The sequence below is a fragment of the Xyrauchen texanus genome, chromosome 16 (assembly GCF_025860055.1).
Source record: "Xyrauchen texanus isolate HMW12.3.18 chromosome 16, RBS_HiC_50CHRs, whole genome shotgun sequence".
Taxonomy (NCBI): Eukaryota; Metazoa; Chordata; class Actinopteri; order Cypriniformes; family Catostomidae; genus Xyrauchen; species Xyrauchen texanus.
The window spans coordinates 19,805,465-19,825,658 of NC_068291.1; the positions used below are offsets into that span (position 1 = coordinate 19,805,465).

General features: G+C 35.3%; 3 protein-coding genes across 5 annotated transcripts in view; 2 read left to right on the plus strand and 1 right to left on the minus strand.

Moving 5' to 3' along the window:
• The window catches only part of efr3ba (EFR3 homolog Ba (S. cerevisiae)), a 41,056-nt gene extending 39,392 nt beyond the window's left edge, over positions 1–1,664 (plus strand). For all 3 annotated transcript variants that reach the window (XM_052145597.1, XM_052145598.1, XM_052145599.1), the window contains one exon: positions 173–1,664. In XM_052145597.1, coding sequence (XP_052001557.1) covers positions 173–266 — 94 coding nt within the window. In that variant the 3' untranslated portion in view covers positions 267–1,664. The remainder of the gene's footprint in view (positions 1–172) is intronic.
• Positions 1,665–2,114: 450 nt separating this feature from the next.
• LOC127657003 (pro-opiomelanocortin-1-like) lies at positions 2,115–5,022 on the minus strand. The gene is made up of 3 exons (XM_052145615.1): positions 4,920–5,022; positions 4,389–4,523; positions 2,115–3,071 (listed from the first exon to the last, which is right to left on the minus strand). The coding sequence occupies exons 2-3, from the start codon at positions 4,506–4,508 to the stop codon at positions 2,538–2,540; spliced, it is 654 nt and encodes a 217-aa protein (XP_052001575.1). The 5' UTR covers positions 4,509–4,523; positions 4,920–5,022; the 3' UTR covers positions 2,115–2,537.
• Positions 5,023–7,319: 2,297 nt separating this feature from the next.
• On the plus strand, positions 7,320–19,186 carry LOC127656995 (angiopoietin-related protein 7). Its single transcript, XM_052145606.1, has 7 exons — positions 7,320–7,387; positions 8,818–9,457; positions 13,195–13,426; positions 16,712–16,849; positions 16,936–17,152; positions 17,574–17,769; positions 18,364–19,186. The coding sequence occupies exons 2-7, from the start codon at positions 8,984–8,986 to the stop codon at positions 18,508–18,510; spliced, it is 1,404 nt and encodes a 467-aa protein (XP_052001566.1). The 5' UTR covers positions 7,320–7,387; positions 8,818–8,983; the 3' UTR covers positions 18,511–19,186.
• Positions 19,187–20,194: the final 1,008 nt, after the last annotated feature.

The window sequence follows — 20,194 nt, forward strand, 5'->3', positions numbered from 1 at the left end:
GATATGTAGGCCCTGAACATTTTCAGAAAAAGGCTATATTTTCTGTCTCATGTGATTGACGCTTGCGCTCTCTCTCTCTCTCTCTCTCTCTCTCTCTCTCTCACTCTCTCACTCACTCACTCACTCACTCACTCTCTCTCTCTCTTTCTCTCACACACTCTCTGCTGAACAGACCTCCTCCGAGTCCATCTGGCTCTGTCGGGAATGGCCGAAATCGTTCCATACCAGTCTATGAAATGACGTTTCCAGACCTTTGTGTGTACTGAGAGAACCTGGAGCCACAGTCACCAGATATAGACCTATTTCCATCCCTCCAATATTGTCACTCCTTCTCAATGTCCAATTGAAACTATGCGTCCTCTAAACTGTGTCCTTTAGTTTAATATCTTTAGATAAAGATCAAAACTCGACTTGATCCTGAGGTCTTTGCCAAAAAAGATAACCAAACCAAGAGAATATACATTGATTAAATATGCACTGTATCACAAAAAAATGACAAAACAATGTTCCCGCAACTTAATCTAAATGCAAATAGATTGAATGTATTTGCAAAAAATTGTGCCATTGTCTGATACTAGTATACATTGCAGAACAAGGTTTTCATGTTTAATCAGATGTCCAGTGAATAGGCCAGGTTACTATGTATGTCTATTGTTCAGAGCAAGTGGATGACATTCTTGTACAAATAAAAAGTACAGCTGCCTTAAATTTTGTATCTTCAGTTAAGACTTAAAGAATTGTTCTCTGCATGTTTTCTGTAACTATGTTTTTCAATCTATTGATTATTTAAGTGACTGTGCACTTAAAGGTAGATAAATATAAGGCTGTTTGCCTGGTATATACTGTATTTCCTTGTGCATGTTTAAACCTTCTCTACATTCTGCAATAATATTTGTATTTAAAGCAATAATCTTTGAATTTAATAATGCAGATTCTTCTGCGATAAAAGCTGAAGAAAAAATGCAACACATTCTATTTTGCGAACACTGGATAATGCAGTATCGCAATCAGAACTGATTTCTTATTGACACGCTGTGTGCAAAAAAGTAAATTCAGTAGAACCTCTGGTGTATTTGCATTGTAATGTCATGTTAATTATGTTCTAATTGAGTTCTGTACATCTGTACCTCACTACCACAGGAAAAATATGTCAGTGAAGGGTAAGAGTTTTCATTTGCTTAAGAGTCTAACAGTTGTTGTGTAAATTTCTCAAATGACCGTTTTCCTTTTTTGAACCAGAGTGAAGTGGTAACACTTCTCATAGTCCCCTACATTGGGGTCTAAAAGGGCCAATTAGCTCTCTATTTGTTTTTGTTTTTTTAAATTAGCCATGCAATCAATTTTCTCTCTTCATAAATCCTGTAATTTCAGGGTTATGTCAAGATCTGGTTCTCTCTTGTATTTTACTGCAGCACTTTAAAGCTCATTATGTAAATGTGGTGTATGCTGAAAAATATATGTTCTGTGATTTTCCACCTTGACATGCGAATGTGCTCTTGAGTGTCATTTTAAAGTGAATTATCTTTAATTGTCTCGTATTTCCTATTCCACATGAAAGTTTGCCTGTTTTCCTGGTATAATTCCATGTAGCCTTTTTAACTTATTATTTTTCTTTTTAAAGTTATTTAATCAAGTCATTGTGTTTTTTGTGGTGACTTGAGTTTCTACATACTGGTAATACAAAAATAACTAAGCTTTTGCCTTCTTTAATATGGGTATAATGTCCAACTGATGGAACTTTCTAGACTTCTTACATGTGAGGTGTTTGACGATGTTCTGCATGCATGAAATATCAAAGTTGAATCTTTCCTCTCAAAGAACTGTGTCCTTGTCAGTCGCCGCATGCACTGGGAGTTTTATCTGTGCTTTTACTATTGGGTTGAATCCTTATTAAGAAAATCAAAACATTGTGGATTGTAATTAGCAATTATTACATGTCAGCTTGGTCCCTGTTGTGTGTTTGGGTACCGTCAATGCAAACTGATGACTTCAGAACTGTGTTCTGTGAATGTTTGCCTAAATGAAACAATTATTAAGTAATGTACAGATGTGGTGTGAATAATAAGAATATTAATTAAAGACTAATTTTATGAAATCAAAGTTTGACCTTTGTTTATAGCTTTATTGGCAACTGTACATATTGTGAAATAAGAATATGTATGGTAATGGTTTTAATGTGAATTTGCTTCTCAGAAATGGTCCAGTGTGTTCTGCTCTGCTTCAAACAGAATACTTTATGCATCACATTTTCTAAATTTACAGTATGGTACATTTCAGTAAATAAGATCCACTTAGCCTCTAGCCAGTATTTAATCACCACAGCATTTCTATATACAGTATTCAGAATTTATTGTTGATTACAATGTGAAAAAAGCTGACGACCCAAAGAATTATGTGCTATTCAAGACAACTCACCCACTTTTCTATTGTTTACTGTGCATTATAAGATATCTTCTCATCTAGATGTTTGCTGGAAATAAATTTATCAGGGGTACATTAAAAACAATTCTCTACACCCAAAACCTCTCTTGTACACCTCACTGGTCCTTCTTCTGATGGTCTTTGTTAATAACATTTTTGAAGAGCGTGAAAAGGGGTTTCTGACTGCGCTCATCCCAGGACTTCATGAAACCTCCATAGCGCTTGCTGGCAGGTGGTCCACCCCAGCGGAAATGGTTCATTTTGTAAGAGCCATCCTTCTTCTCCTGCTGGCTCAAGGTGTTCTCCTCAAGAGGGTAGTCAATGTCATTGGTCGACAGCTCACGCCTCATCTCAGCTGGCAGGGTCTCAGCAGATTCCTCCTCTACACCATTGGTATAGACTTTGATGGGTCGGCGCTTGCGGCCCACTGGCTTGCCCCAACGGAAATGCTCCATGGAGTAAGAGCGTTTGTGCTCTTGCCGAGTGCTGGATTCTGGAGCCATTTGCTCAGCAGTGGGAACGAAGGCAATGGTGGATAGAGGTGCGAGGACCTCATTTTGCTCTGGCTCGAAGGGAGGCTGCAGATGGTTTTCTCCAGGGTAGACAGGGGTTTCATCTGTCAGATCAGACTTGCATAGCTGGATGCAGTCCTTAGAAGTACAAGAAATAATCAAGATTTTACCAAGAACTTGTGAGATATCTGCAAATTTGTTTTGAAACTATTGAGAGATTTTCTAAACATATTTAAGTTCACTTAAAAAGGTTAATGCTTATCTCAGGACCAAAGTACAGGGCTGTAAATGACAAAGTGGTGGTCCACCATGAGACATTCAGGTTGGGACAATCAGATTATTTCGATTATTGGTCAACACTAATGGGTTTTTCTACAGCAGATTCTCAAATCATAAGGGTGAGGTTACTGCCTTGCAAAGTGCCAATTGTTATTGATCATTACCCTAAGTTCTACATTATTTCAACCCCATCACAGCAAGTTTGGAATTGATATAGGCTAGTAATAATTTGATTAGATAACTGAGTAAATTATGGTAGTTTCGCTCATTTTCAATGTACCAGCCATTCAAAATGGTTTGGGATTGCACGTCAGTACAAAATATAACTAATATAGTTAGGCTAATAACTGACTTAAAGGAATATTCCGGATTCAATACAAGTTTAGTTCAAGCGGCAACATTTGTGGAATAATATTATTACAAAAAAAATTTTTGACTTGCCCCTCATTTAAAAAAAAAAAAAAAGCTAAAATCTGGTATACAGTTACAATGGAAGTGAATGGGGCCAATCCGTAAATGTTAAAACACTCACTGTTTCAAAAGTATAGCCACAAGACCTATACAATATAAGTGTTAACATGAATTTAGTGTGATAAAATCGCTTACAAACCTTTTCTGTGTAATGTTATAGTAAATCTTACAACTTTGTTGTTATGATGATGTAATGTCAACAAACCCTAAAACCCTATACAGACTGTAAAAATTACAATTTAAACTTTACAGCTCAAATAATACATTAGTTTTAACAGAAGAATGAATGCAAGTCCTTTTATGAAATGATAAGCTTCACATTTCTGTTTTAAACACTAAAATAATTGGCCCCATTCACTTCCATTATAAGTACCTCACTGTAACTTTAATTTTCTTTTTAAAAATATATAAATATATTTTGTGGTAATCAGCATTATGCCACAAATGTTGTCGATTGAGCTTAACTTTGAACCCATTCCTTTAATTACACAACCACATTAATAACAGTAGAAATTATTGTTCTTTGTGCAAAGAAAATATTGGTCTTGGCATTTAATATATATATAATTATTTTTCCCAGTAACAGAGTTTAGAGTTTAACTATTGAGCTTGACAGAGCCCATATAAGTGTAGGGTACAACGGGTATATTTTCTGAAAGAATACTCTCTAGCTAAAAGCTATGTGTAAGGTGTCTTGTAACTCACCAAGATGTTCTCCTCAGTGCTGAGGTCTCTACAGCGAGTGTTCTCCCAACACTGTCCTCTAACATCAGATACACCTGCACAAAGTACAGCCAGAGCCAAGAACCAAGCAGGACACATCATCCTTACTCTCCCTATCTGAAGAAATATAAACCAGCACAGAATGATTAATGCCAATATTAATACCATTCCAAAATTTTTTTGCATCCACATTCACATAAATATTTTTGACCATGAATAAATGCATTAAATAAATTAAAGGATGAAAAAGTTAATCAATGCATTATTGTATTGAACAACAGAATTAAAGGAATAAAGAAAACATTGAGAACAGAATGCATGCCTGTGAAATAATAAAATACTTTATATTAATAAAATGTTTTTCATCTTTCCCCTTAATGACAAGATAAAGCCAATATGCTACATAAGTTGACACAAAAAAAATTGTAAATATAAAAAAAGAGCACAAAGTGTCAATATTTTTAAAAACAATAAAAAAATGACAAAAACGAAATTAATTTCTAAAATACCCACATGTTGTACAGAGAGAATTTAGTTGCTCTCAGAACAATTGCTCCTTGTTCAAGATTCTCTTCTCTCTGACTTTAACTGATCGGTCTGATTGAGTGTGTATTTGTTTGCCTCTGATGTCTGCAACCCTTCTGGAGTGCTCTTTTATAAGCTACCTGTGCGTCAATTCCTCAAGGCCACCAAACTCTAGGAAATTTCCTGTCACTCTAAAAAGGGTGGTTCAATTAAGAAACCCCAGCGCATCATGCACCGTGCAGATGAGTAGTTAATCAAAGATCAGTCAGACAACATCCAAATGTCACTTATGAAGGAGTGCTGGATTAAAGCTAGATATTCAAGTAGTTGTCACTTACAAACCATGATGTTGATTCTCAATGTGTTTAAGGGCAAAAGTGTTGGTTTACACAGCTTCAGTGATTGAAGGTTATAATTCACATCAAATCAATTATGGGACCTGTGTTTTGCTTGTCAAAGGGCACATAGGTGCTAATCCTGTACTGAAATTAATTGAAAGGTGCGCTTTGAACAAGGAAGCTATTTGGGTGCATTTACAGTTTGAGTGGTAAAGTAGAATAAAAGCTCAACATACAAAATTGCCATGTTTTACTCAGACTTAATCGACAGCATTTGTGGCATAATATTGATTAGAACAAAACTGAATTTTGACCGGCCCCTCCTTTCCTTGAAAATCTGGCTTCAGTGAGGCACTTGCAATAGAAGTGAATGGGGCCCATTTGTAAACGTTAAAATACATTTTCAAAAGTGTAGCCACAAAACGTAAACAATATGTGTGTTAATATGATTTAGTGTGATAAAATCACTTACTAACCTTATCTGTGTAAAGTTATTTCCAATTTACAACTTCGTTGCCATGATAATGTAGTCAACAAACTATAAAATTACTGTAAAAATTAAAAAGTAAACAATTTTACAGCTCAAGTAATACTCCAAACACTCCAAAGATGGTCCCCATTCACTTCCATTGTAAGTTTCTCACTGTAACCAATATTTCTGCTTTTTAAAAGAAAATTAAGGATGAGTCAAAATAGTTTTTTGTGGTATTCAACGCTATACCACTAATGCTGTCGACTGAGCTCAACTTGTATTGAACCCTGAATATTTCTTTAAACAGACAATTAAAATCTGTGTTTTACTGTAATATTAGTGAACGGGACCTCATTCCACCCCTGTACCTCAACCATTATTTGAAAGTGTTACACAAAAATGGCAGTGATTTGGACATGTGTTGTCTTAAATGGAAACATAAAATTATTTTTTTTCTTATGTGTAGTCAGCTTAAAGTCTGAAATCAGAATAGTGGAATGAAAACATTTCAAAAATGAGATCATAGGAATGAAACACTGACAAACATCTAGGACATTTCAGTTGCAAAAAAGGCTCATGCTCTCAGCAAGTGATTCGATTCATTTAGAAATAATTTCTATTTTGGTAACTGTTGCTTGGAAATCATGAATTTTCCAATAAGGCTACATCATTATACTGGAGATCTGACCTTGCTGACTTCAATGTTTATGTTATCGGTTGCTTTGTCACATAGACCTCTAAAATGCTATATGAGTAATTCTGGGGCTTAATGGATTTTTCAAAAGCAATGAAGAACTTATGTTCCTTCTGTATTCAAAACAAAATTAACCAATGGTAAATGGATGTGTGTCATACTCGGTCTCAATTTTAGATAAATAGCATACCAATGAAAGCTAATAATAGATAAACATAATTCATTAATGGATAAGGTAGCTGTCATGCCTACTGTTATGTATGACCTTGTCTTGTTTTACCGTTGCCCCTTTGTTTTCCATTTTTGTCCCTTTTGTAGCTCCACAGTCTTGTTAGCGTTTGTGTTTTCTGTCATTGTTTTCACCTGTCCTCATTAGTTTGCCATTTGCTTCTGTTTGTCATCTTGTTATCTTGTTTTGAGTTCTGTTTGTTCATTGGCCCCTTTGTCCCTTGTTCATGTATTTATACCCCGGTTTTTGGTTCAGTCCTTGTCTATCGTTGAATGTTTGTGAATGTTGTTTCCCTGTCTGAGTTCTCTATTTATGTTTATTTCTCCACTGAGGGTTTTCCTTTGTGTTTTTGTTATCAATAAAGTAAGCTGCATTTGGATCCTCAACCTTTGTCAGCCTTCATTGCCTTACATTCGTGACACCTACAATTAAACCACATAACAGATGCAATATGATATTTCAATTATGGATCCGTTCCTTCCTTTACAAAATTTCACATCCGGTTAACCAAAAACCGACAGGGCCATTGTATATCTTCGACGCATTGCTCAGTGACTGTCGTAGGAATCCTATTAGAGAAGATTTAGAGGATAAGATGTCTGTCAGCCCATTTAACAGTGCTTCAAAGTGCAGCATTAGCTACCGTACCAACAGTTAAAGAGAGAGTGGAAGAGGATCACTTTCTTGCCACATTCAAAATAACAACAGTCTGTCTTGTGAAAGGTAACTTTTTCTTTTCTCGTATGCTGATTTGTCTTTTGTTTAGTTATTTTTCATTGGTTGGCATTTCACCACAAGGCTTGGAATTTCAGAAAGTTAATGCTCATGCTTGTTGTGTGTATCTATGTCATTGCATCCATTCTCAGTAAATTGCAGTGATTTCTGCTCAATTCAATTATTAGGTACTGAATGATAAATGACATGTTGTATCTCCACTGTCCTCTCTATTAATTAGACTGGAAATGCACTAGTAGTGGAAAATGCTTAATTAATGACCACTCATTGTGAAAGATTAGTAAACAAATAAGAATTGATGTGTTTAATAATTATCTAAAAAGGAATAGTTTATCCCAAAATGAAAATTCTCTCATTTACTTACCCTCATGCCATCTCAGATGTGTATGACTTTCTTTCTTCTGCGGAACACAAATGAAGAATAAGAAGAATACCTCAGCTCTGTAGGTCACAACACTGCAAGTTAATTTTGACAAAAGCTTTGACACTCCAAAAAGCACACAAAGGCAGCATAAAAGTAATCCATAAGCTCCAGTGGTTTAATCCACGTCTTCTGAAGCAAACCAATCAATTTTAGGTGAGAACAGACTAAAATGTAACTACTTTACATCTTTTCATTGCAGTCTTAAGACACGCTCAGGATTTCAAGCTGATTGCACTTCCTAGTGCTTGAAGATGTGCAGAGCACTACATGCTAGTAAATCAAGCTTGAAATCATGATCGCCAAGGAGACTGCAGATGTCAAGGTTTATAGTGAATAAAGTTACATTTTGGTCTATACTCACCCAAAACAGATTGGATCACTTCAAAAGATATGGACTGCTGGAGTCTTATGGATTACTTTCATACTGCCTTTAGGCTTAGGTTTTGAGCTTTAAAGTTTTGGTCACCATTTACTTGCATTGTATGGACCTACAGAGCATAAAAATGTGGTTAAAAATCTTTTTTTGTGTAAAGCAGATGAAAGAAAGTCATACACATCTGGGATGGCATGAGGGTGAGAAAATTATGAGAGAATTTTCATTTTTTGGTGAATTTTTCCTTAAAGAACCAATTGTTGGCTATTGTTATGCTATAGTGAATCGGAATGTCTAATTTTGTAAATGCTAAATTTCAGTTGAAATGATTGGACAAATTTAAAGCCGGATAATAATGGAGATGAAAAAGCATTTCTAAAGTTTGCAAATGCAGGCCTTCAGTTTAACACCTAGTGTTCTTTTCAGGGCAGTAGCTACTGGGGTGGGAATGTTTCTTGGAGTCCTAAGGTATTTGATTGAGGTCCTGACCACCCCGATCAATGGAAGATGGGGGGAGTGTTTAGGAACCTGATTTAAAATTAATATTTTTGCAATTCCATTTTGGTTACACAAAACTTGCTAGTTCAAACTTGGTATCAATTCTGGTATATCTTTTTGCAGAATGTAGGTTGGATTTCTAGCGAACATCTGACCAATCACTTTCTCCATCTCAATTACTTCCCATCTGCTCTAAAGATGTCTAGAGACAGCCGAATACAATAAGCTTTATCAGTCTGAAGCACTCACTTTTCAGGATCTGAACTCAGGAAAAATAAAAAATAAAATCATGATGAGGATTTTACTCTACAATCCTTACTTTACCAGGAGAACTTCATCCAGCAGCAGAGTAAAGTCAGCTCTGCTTTATGGTTTGTTATTCTTGGCAACATGGGTCCAAGTTCCTGTTGTCAAATCCAAAGATGCTGTTAAAGAATCCCAAAACAAAGACTTCAATGAAACAGACTCTCCTAAAACAGACTCCTCTCAGACGGAAACACATCACATTAGCAGTGGCCAAATGCAGTGTGGTGAATACAGTAAGGAAGTGATGCTAAATGGACAGTGTCGTTTAATTGCCACACTACCACAACTGGAGGAGCAGAGGTGTCCTGACATGTTCCGCTGTACTGATGAAGTGTCCTATTGGCTGCATGAGAATGAGGAGCGCAAGGAGCAAATGCAAGACTTGAAAGAGACCATCTCTGAACTTCAAGAGGATCTACGGAATCACAGGCATCGCATCAAAGTGCTGGAATTGCAAGTAAGATCGATAGATGCTACTGTACATGTCAAGTGAAATGAAGTGTGTTTTTTTCACCTTTAAGGAAGCGCTTGTGTCGCACAGGTTGTCTTAGAATTCTCCTTTGTGTATTTATTTTTATGCCATTAGCACAGGCAGATGCATCTTTAGATAGTGGACCGGGTCTAGTTGTCATATAGAGAAGTTGTCACAATGGATATATGTCAGTAATTATAAGGTTTCAACTTGTGCCACTATTGTTTTCAAATGTTCGTTTTAAGCACCTAGTTCAAAACCCTCATAAATTAGATTGTGTGTGTGTGTGTGTGTGTGTGTGTGTGTGTGTGTGTGTGTGTGTGTGTGTGTGTGTGTGTGTGTGTGTGTATTTATCACTTTGTGGGGACCAAATGTCCCCATAAGGATAGTAAAACCCGAAATTTTTGACCTTGTGGGGACATTTTGTCGGTCCCCATGAGGAAAACAGCTTATAAATCATACTAAATTATGTTTTTTGAAAATGTAAAAATGCAGAAAGTTTTCTGTGAGGGTTAGGTTTAGGGGTAGGGTTAGGTTTAGGGGATAGAATATAAAGTTTGTACAGTATAAAAACCATTATGTCTATGGAAAGTCCCCATAAAACATGGAAACACAACATGTGTGTGTGTGTGTGTGTGTGTGTGTGAAAGCTGTCACATGTGTTTACATTTTATAAATGTTATAAATGTATTTAATTATTTATTTTTTTAGTCCAAACATTTTTAGTTTCATAAATTTACTTTTGTGTCTTAATTATTAATATATAAATTTAGCTGAGAAGCCTATAATAGACTGTTTAATAGTAAGTTCCATTGTGACAACTTACCACATATAGTGACAACATGACCTGCTATTGACATCAACTTGCCATTAATTAACTACCTTTTGCCAGTAAGAAAAGAAGGAAGGAAGAAAGGAACAAATGAAAGGTAGATCAGGAAGAAATGAAGGAACGAATTAATGGATAAGGTAAAAAAGGAACGAAGGAAGAAATGAAAGGTAGAAAGGAAAGCAAGATATTATAGGAAAGGTAGAAAGGATGGAAGGATGAAGGAAGGAAAGGATGACATGACAGGTAGAAATGAAGAACGCAAGGAAGGAAAGCAAGAAATGAAAGGAAAGGTAGAAAGGATGGAAGGATAAAGGAAGGAATGAAAGGAAATGTGGAAAGAAAGGAAGGAAGGAAAGATAAAGAAAGAAAAAGAAAGTCCTAAATAAAATCAAAATAATGGTATTGTCGTTGCACTGTCAAAAGGTGTGTATATGGGGTAATAATGAAATCTATATCTTTACAACTTTTAAATGCTTTGAACATTTTTAATGAATAATTTACCAGGTGAAAAACTTTCATCTTTATGGTACATGCTACAACTCAGCATCTGCCTCGCAAGAATCCAGAGACACATGTTTTAGTAGTGCTGTTTCTGTACTAATGCCTCCTTAACCCTGATCAATTACTGGATTAGAGCTGGAACTTGTCCCACATCCACATGATCGGCAGTGAGCGCAGTGCTTTACAAAATAGTCCATCCCTGTTCAAAAAAGATCTGCTGTGGTTCAATTAATTTTGTTTTTATTATTAATACCAAACCGTGTGGTTTCTTGTTGATATCAGTTATCTGGATCCTCTTAATCATCATTTACTCACCATGATGTTGTTCCAAACACATATGACTTTATTTCTACCATAGAACACAAACATAGATGTTAGGCAGAATGTACATTATAGCCTCAGTCAAAATTCACTTTAATTGTATGTTGGGTGCAATAAAAGTCAATAGTGACTGAAGCTAACAGTCTGCAAAACATCTCCTTTTATGTTCCATTGAAGAAAGAAAGTCATACAGGTTTGGAACAACATGAGGTTGAGTAAAGGATGATCAAGTGGTTCCAGATAACTGATATCAGTAAATGTAAATTATAACAGAATTTTTAAGTGCACTATCCCTTTAAGAAAGACAAAGAGAGAAGGTCACCCTTGAAATGCAATTAGATTGGTCTTGCCTCTGTGATATTTTTCACTCATTAGGCCCAGGTTGACAAATACAGAAATGTAGTAGTTTAGTAATTGTACTTCACTATTATCCTCAAGTATTTGGGGGAACTTGTACTTTATTCAAGTACTGTTGAAACAGATTACTTGTAGTCTTACCTAAAAACATGTCCAAGGATGAAAAAAATAAAGAAAAACAAAAAGTTTTTTACTCCTTAAAATTTCATCTTGAACTACAAAATACTTGTTTAATATATTTCACAAGTCATCGTGATTTAAACATATCCACTTCTTAAATAATTATTTTCCATCTACTAATGAAATCATGATATTGAGCCTTTTAACATTATTATAAATTAGCCACGAAACCGATCTCTAGTAATCCAGTCAGCCTCTTCTGTCTCTTGATTTCATCAATGTACTTCTAAAGCTTTACTTTTAAATGCTTAAGTACAATTAAATATGAAACCTTTTTACTTTCACTAAAGTATCTTTTTTGTTTTTGGCTAGATACTTTAAACTTTTAATTAGGATTTTGCAACAATACCCGTAATATGACACAAGTAGACAGTTTGCTAAACTTTTTACACCTGCAGTGAAATTACGTTAGAAAGGCTTATGGTCTGTGTGATATAATTATCAGATTTCTTCTAAGCTTTCTTCTCCTAATGGGATTTGGGTAAAACAGATGTTGTTGTCTTCTTTGGTCACTGAATGCTCTTAGGGGGTATAAGTTGTTAAAAAGTCTACTCAATGTTTTGTCAAACCACTGCTGATTTAATGTTTTGTTGGGCACTTTTTAAATCCCATATACTAAAAGAGAGGTGTAGCAGGATTAAGATAATCTGTGTTGGTTTTTTGTGTGTAAACAATAGAGTCCTCAAAGTGCACAGACTGCAAAATATTAAGTATTTTTGTCTACTAAAAATATCTAAAAAGCCTTCAAATGTTTATTTAAGAATCAAACATTTAAAGGTAATAAGATTTGTTTTATTTTCCTTTCCCCATTGTGGTCATTTAATTTGTTTCCAAAATAATTTGAACTCAAGATATATATTTCTGGAAATAAATATTTTAATTGCTCATGCAATTTTTCTTACATTTTTTCTGCCCTTTTTCTCCCCAACTTGGAATGCCCAATTCACAATGCACTCTAGGTTCTTGTAGTGGCATAGTGACTCACCTCAATGGGTGACGGAGGACGAATCTCAGTTTCCTCCATGTCCGAGACCATCAATACGCACATCTTATCACATGGCTTCGTGGAGACATAGCGCGTGTGGAGGCCCACGCTATTCTCTGCGGTAACCACGCATTACTCACCACGCACCCCACCAAGAGTGAACCAAATTATAGTGACCACGAGTAGGTTACCCCATGTGACTCTACCCTCCCTAGCAACTGTGCCAATTTGGTTGCTTAGGAGACCTGGTTGGAGTCACTCAGCATGCCCTGGATTCGAACTCCCGAATTCAGGGGTAGTCAGCGTCAATACTCGTCAATTTTGCTTCTTAAGAACATTTACTTCTTTTCTAAAAACTTTTAAATGAATCAAAATTAAAATTAAATTATGTTTCTTTTTTTTCTGGCAAGACAAAAATACTGATTAAGAAAAGTTTTTTTTTGCAGTGCAATGCTTTTGAAACAGACTTCTGCTACAAAAAGTTTAAATCTATTACACATCAAAATAAAATTAATTCAAACATATTTTGTCTGTCTGTGCTGACAGAGTGAGAATTATGGCATGAACTCATCTTCAGAACATCGCTTCCACACACTGCAGCAGCTCTATGAAGAAACCAACACACTGCTGCACATCCATGGATCACTCATCTATGACATGCAAGCACAGATCCGCAACCTCACTATGATAGTGGAGCGTGTGCGTCGCAATCCTGGCTGCATGATCAACATCATTCGCACAAACCCGCTGCTCAACGCCCAAGATACCCTACACCCAGGTCAGCATGACTAGGTACTGAAGAGCTTACAGGGAAGACAATGTTTTGAAAGGTGATTCTAAGCTCATTAATTGCTGCTGTAAACACTTTGTTGTTCAACATCTATAAAACTTACCTATAATACATAACTAAATAATGTTTTGCTGAGGTTTATTGCTATAACAGGACTCCTTTATCCTAATAAAAAATACCTACACAAAGTACTGTGGTAGTACCACGACCCAATAACAAGGTGGTAATCTATATACTATGGTATTTATATAGTATTCCAAGGTATTCCAAAATATAATATGAAAAAAAAGTTTCAAATAGGCATGTATCATATGTCGTTGGAAAGATCTCAAAGACTAGAATACAACCAGCCTATTTGTTACAGAACAGAACATAATATTTCACATATCATTACTTAGTATAGGCGGTTACCTTTTAAACGAGCTCACACATAACATAATCGGATGCATAGATCATTAGATAATCTACCAGTTGTTCTCTACCTTTTTGACTCCAAGGCCCCCCATTGTTGGAGAAAATATTTGAAGGCCCCCCATGTAGGCAATTAGATATTTATATTATAAGATTTATCTTTCATAATATATTTCCTTTGATATTTCTACTGATGACAAAGCTTGTTTTCAGATTTTTTTAATGAAAGAATCTACTGGTGTCAATAGATTACAACAATCAATAATGATAAGGAAATGTCTAAAACTATATTCTTCATAAAAATCAAGCTGTTTATGGGAGATATAAAAAAAAAATCATTTTCAGTAAGCTAAATTATAGTAATTGTATAAAAGGTTTATTAATTTACCTTATTTGAGAAAATATTAAGAGATCTTGAGGCCCCCCTGGAAGTGTACTGAGGCCCCCTAGTGGGTCCCGACCCCCTGGTTGAGAACCACTGATCTACACAAAGCACAATGTGCACACAGCACATCATGTGCTATCTGGCTAAAAACACTTTAGCTTTTCCTGGATCAGATGACTTTATCAGAAATTATGTTGTATGTTGTCCAACATCATGGAATAGATCCAATCGTATTAGGATTCAGATCACTGCAACCAGAGGTGGAAGTCATCCAAATACGGGCAGATAGGATCATTCACACTAATTAAATATGGCCACCAGGAGATGGTGCCAAGTATATGACACAGACTCAATGATGACTCAAATGATAAAGAATGGAACTGAATTAGATCTCGTTACCCATGCTTGCATGCTTTGAAGAGAGAGCATAACTTTAGTCATTGTTGTGTGACTAGTTCTTATTAGGGATTTCAATAGCTAAAACATTTTAATCAAATTAATTACATGGTGTCCCGATGATTTAATCGTGATTAATCGCATTTAAAATTAAAAATTAAATATATATATATATATATATATATATATATATATATATATATATATATATATAATTAATTTGATATCTAAAATTAAAAATTTTAATCGAATTAATTACATGGTGTCCCGATTAATTAATTCAATTTAATCGCATATACAAATATTTGCTGAGAAAGTCCCTCATTTAACAATAATTCAATATATAATGATGAAATAATTATACATAGTTACCTTTAAATATTAAAAAAATATATATATATATATATATATATATATATATATATATATATATATATATATATATATATATATATATATCAAATAAAAAAATATTCAGATAATTAAAATGCTTTACATTCTTGTGGCAGAATAGTTAATCATTGATATGACAATACAAAAAGCGGCTTTAGAATACAATGTATTGTTTACTACCATATTATTGATCATAAGTCAATCATTGGCATCAGGGCCGGCCCAAGCCTTTATGGGGCCCTAAGCAGAATTTGATTTGGGGGCCCCTCGGTGCCGTCAATATGATTGAATATTGTCAATGCTTGATTATTCGCACACTATAAAATCTAACACACCCCTCAGAACGGTAAGACTCAATTTTATTAGTTGTAGCTGTGTTGCTTACAACATACCAATGTCTGCCTGGCATGATTTTACCCTTCTATGGTTTAAATGTATCAGTAGCACACCTATATTTACCCAATCCTGTTGATCCTCTGTTACCAGTTTTGTGCACTTCCTAGAGAACAATTTGCAGCAGAAGCTGTAGACAGTATCATTTCTTTTTGAATAAGTGAGCAGCTCCACTTACATTTTTTCCCCATTAATTAACTTTCTGTAGGTGTAGTGGAAGCTTCGGCCATCAGGTTTTTCAGGGAATGTGAAGTTTTCCTTTATAGGCAGTGGCCCTCTGCTTACCAGATCAGTCCTTTCTGAGTCGGACAGGATAGATGAACACATCAGTGGATGCACGTGCGGGGAAGTGCTCCTCGTATGCAGAGGATGGACCTGATGAAAGATGAAAATTGCTCACATGCTCTTGGGGGCCCCCTGGTGGCCACCGGGGCCCTAAGCAGCCTCTTAGTTCGCTTATGCTTTGGGCTGGCTCTGATTGGCATACAGTTCACAGCAATCCATTTCACAAGTGAATTTGTCAATCAGTTTGAGATTCATTATGAGGGCTTGTTTAAGAGCCCGTCAATTTACACCTTCATCAGACATGCTTGTGTAGCGTCTTGGGTGCATTGCATCATAAACATAAAATGTTCAGGTCACTGTGTTTAGGTCACAAGTTAAATATAGTTTAATACTCAATTTTTAAACACATCTTGAGATCCCTTAGTTCGCATTTGCGTTCCTTTGAAGTTGAAATGTTTTGAATGCAAGAATGTAACGCATGTTTGTGATGTTCTGCATACTGAAGTGTTTTCTTCACTGTATGAACTGCTTCTACAGCTGAAATTTCACTTACAGCCCTCTGGAGTAAACAGTTGGTACTATAAGCTTGCATTTCTCAGGAATCTTCCTTATTATGGTCTGGGGACATTGCGATTAATTGCGTTAATTTTTTTAACACGTTATTTTTTGTCAAATTAATCTCACTGAATTAACGCGTTAAATCGACAGCCCTAGTTCTTATGTACAGTTATTATGGTTTATTTGTTTAATGAGGCTTTTGGACACTTGGAGACGTTATTGCAAACTAGGAAACATGTTTTTTTGTAATGCTATAACTTTTGATTGCTTTGTCATATAAACACCCTATTTTACTTAGTTGCAGGTGACATGATTTGGAGCAAAACAGAAAAGTTTCAGAAAGTCTCAGAATGTATCATAAAATATATACTATTGGAATTTTTTACTGGAAAACAAGACAAAAATACTAAGAAAACCGCTTGATTTGATTTCATATTTGTTTCTTTACTTAGAGGTTCAGCACATAAGAAACTGCCCTATTGACTGTGCATCACTCTACTACAACGGAGTCCACAGGTCTGGAATTTTTACTGTAGTGCCCTCTTTGGGATCGACACCAGTAGAAGTTTACTGTGATATGGAGACCCAGGGTAATGCAACTCTATGCATTTAAAAAAAAAAAAAAATCCTTATAACTAGCAGTCTGACAAAAATTGATTCACTCTCTTCCAATAAGGAGGTGGCTGGACCATGTTTCAGCGTCGGCAGGATGGAAAGATCAATTTTAATCGAAAATGGACAGAATACAGGGATGGGTTTGGAGATCTACGTGCAGAGTTTTGGCTGGGAAATGACCACATCCATGACATCTCCAGCCAGGGAGACTATTCACTTCGCATTGACCTGGAGGATTGGAATGGCAAGCACAAGCATGCACTGTACCAATACTTCTGGTAAACACCTGAAGAATATCGAATATTCGAATATCTGAATATTTAAACAGAGAAAATTTTGTTATCAATATTGCTTCCCAAACATTACTAATTTACTTCCTTTATTGAGTATGAAACACCCACACACTTAAGTGTTTGTCTTCGTAAATTTTATCAAAATATAATATTTCATCATGTCATATAAAGAATACTTTTAATGACACAATATGAATGAAAATGGATAAAAAAAAAAAATCTATTTACCCTACGTTTTTTCCTGTTTTAAATCCTGTTTCACTCATAAATATGTCACATTATGGTAGGAAAATTGCTCACAAACGTTTGTCTAAGATTTTATTTTTAAATCTCCATAATTTGTCCAAATAAGATGTATACTACTACACAGGCCACTCAAGCAAAAATGCCATGCTTTCTTTGGCAGGATTGAGAATGAGGAAAACCACTATCGTCTCCATGTATCTGGATTCAGTGGTACTGTGGAAGACTCATTTAGTTGGTACCATGACAAGCAAAGCTTCAGCACTCCTGACACAGGTGACATCTGCGCTGAGATTTCTCATGGAGGCTGGTGGTACCACCAGTGCTTCTTTTCCAACCTGAATGGAGTGTATTATAAGGTAATGTAAATTAAAGGAATATTCCGGGTTCAAAACAAGTTTAGCTCAATGGGCAGCATTTGTGGCATAATGTTGATTACAACAAAAATTTATTTTGAAAAAAAAAAGCAAAAATAGAGGTTTCAGTGAGGCGCCTACAATGGAAGTGAATGGGGCCAATTTTTGGTGGGTTTAAAAAGAGAAATTTGAAGCTCATGATTTTATAAAAGCACTTACATGAATTCTTCTGTTAAAACTCATGTATTATTTGAGTGTTAAGTTGTTTAAATCGGAATTTTTTTAGTCATTTTATTGTTTGTTGAAATTATGGCAACTCATTTGTAAAATTGGCAATAACATTACACAGAATTTATCACTCTAAAGTCATGTTAACACGCATATTGTGAAATCGTATTTTAACATTTAGGATTGTGCTCCATTCTCTTCCATTGTAAGTTCTTCACTATAACCCAGAGTTTTGCATTTTATTTATTTATTTATTTTTCTACCAAACCCACCTCCTTTTGTGTTCCATGGTTGAAAGAAAGTCTGGTACAGGTTTGGAACAGGTGGCCCAGTCATCTGACTGCCCTTTGTGTTTATCTTGACCACCAGGGGGGGCGTTACTCTGCCAAAGGGAAGAATCTACTGGGACCTGATGGGATTGTGTGGTACTCATGGAAGGACTCAGATTACTACTCACTCAAGAAGGTGAGCATGATGATCCGCCCACGGATGTACAGGCCACGTCTCTCCCCGTAACACTGCTATAGGACCTATATGTAAATCCATACTGCGCTGACATCAAAAGGTCATTGTTGATTCTCCATGACAAAGCAATTGCATAACCTGTAATTAAAGGGAAAGTCCCATCTGGAATTTCCACTTGTCACATTGTGGTCATTCATATCTCACAATCATGTTGTGCTGCATACTAAATTAATAGTTTAACTGTAATTAAACTAATCTAAGCATGTATTTATAAAACATCATGCCTTTAGATTGTGACTGATATTTTTTAACTCTGATACAACAAACATACCAACACATTTTTTCAGCTATGTGAACCTACATTGCATGTTTTTAATAATCATTTAGAATTTGTTTAATACTTTGTATATAATTGGTGTTACATTCATTTTGTTGGCTAGCAATCAAATATTCGGATGATTTAATTGTATTTGAGAACATTTGGCAACATATAATCACTGTTAATGGGCATCCTACCACATACTGTATGCCACTGTACATATGTAAATAAGTTTGCTTTATAAGCCATAATATTTCTGTTAACTGATTAAATGTATTATAGAGGTAACAGATGCTCATACAATCCCAAAAATGTACAGCTTTTTAATGCCTAAATATTGTATATTTCACATTGTTTACATTTTGTATCTATTTTGAGAATGTATAAAAATGTCTGTTTCTGACATGTACTAGTGTTAGCAGCTGTATTATTGCAATGCTCTACCTCTATACTTTAAGCATCAGACTTCTTTACCATAAGATACACCCTCCATAAAGACTCACTTCCCGCCTATCACTCACCAACAGGCGAGGGTGGAGCAGACCCACAGTTGAAGGGTTCACAGGAACAAGAGTGGTTAAAAGATCATTTCAGGTTAAATACAAGTAAAGCTCTATCAACAGCATCTGTGACATGTCGTCTTTTCACAGAAAACAATTTTGACTCCTATACCACAGTTTGTCAAATCAACTCAAATACTTTGTGTAGTAAAAAAAACATAAATTAATTGAGTTAACCTCATTTAATTTGATCTGTTAAAATCACTTTTTTTAACCAAGAAGCTTCAAACACATGAACACATTATTTGTTTTTGTACTGTATGACAAGTATGCTGCTGCTGAGAATTTACAGATCATTGATCAGTCATTATACTGATAATCCTTCAGCATTTTCTATATGAGAAAAGCAATGCACACTGATATTTCAGTAGAAATGTACCCAACCTTGACCTATAAGCTTTTTATATAACTATAAGCTCCACTCTTCCCTATGGTTACCTCCAAAAAAAATACAAAATGACAGAAACTCCTCTAAATCCCAACATTACAGAACATTAAACACTAGCAAGTCTCCTACTTGTTTAATTTTGCATCTACATCATTTTAAATAACACTTTATTCATACATTTACTCTCCTAATCCAGTCCCATGCAAATCATGCTAGGAACTGTATATCCCCTGCCCATTCTCAGCAATACATTGATACATAAAAATATGACCCAACATAGTCCCAACACAATTGTTTCACTAGCTCATTTTAAATAAGATAATTGAGCAAACAGTAAAAATCATGTTGAGTAAACATCATCCGTTTGAAGACTAAATGAATTTGAACATTTCATAGCAATGCGATCATGTCACTTGTTCTCATATTAAACATAAATGAATTAAGTGTCCTGGTTTAATGTTTTCAGTA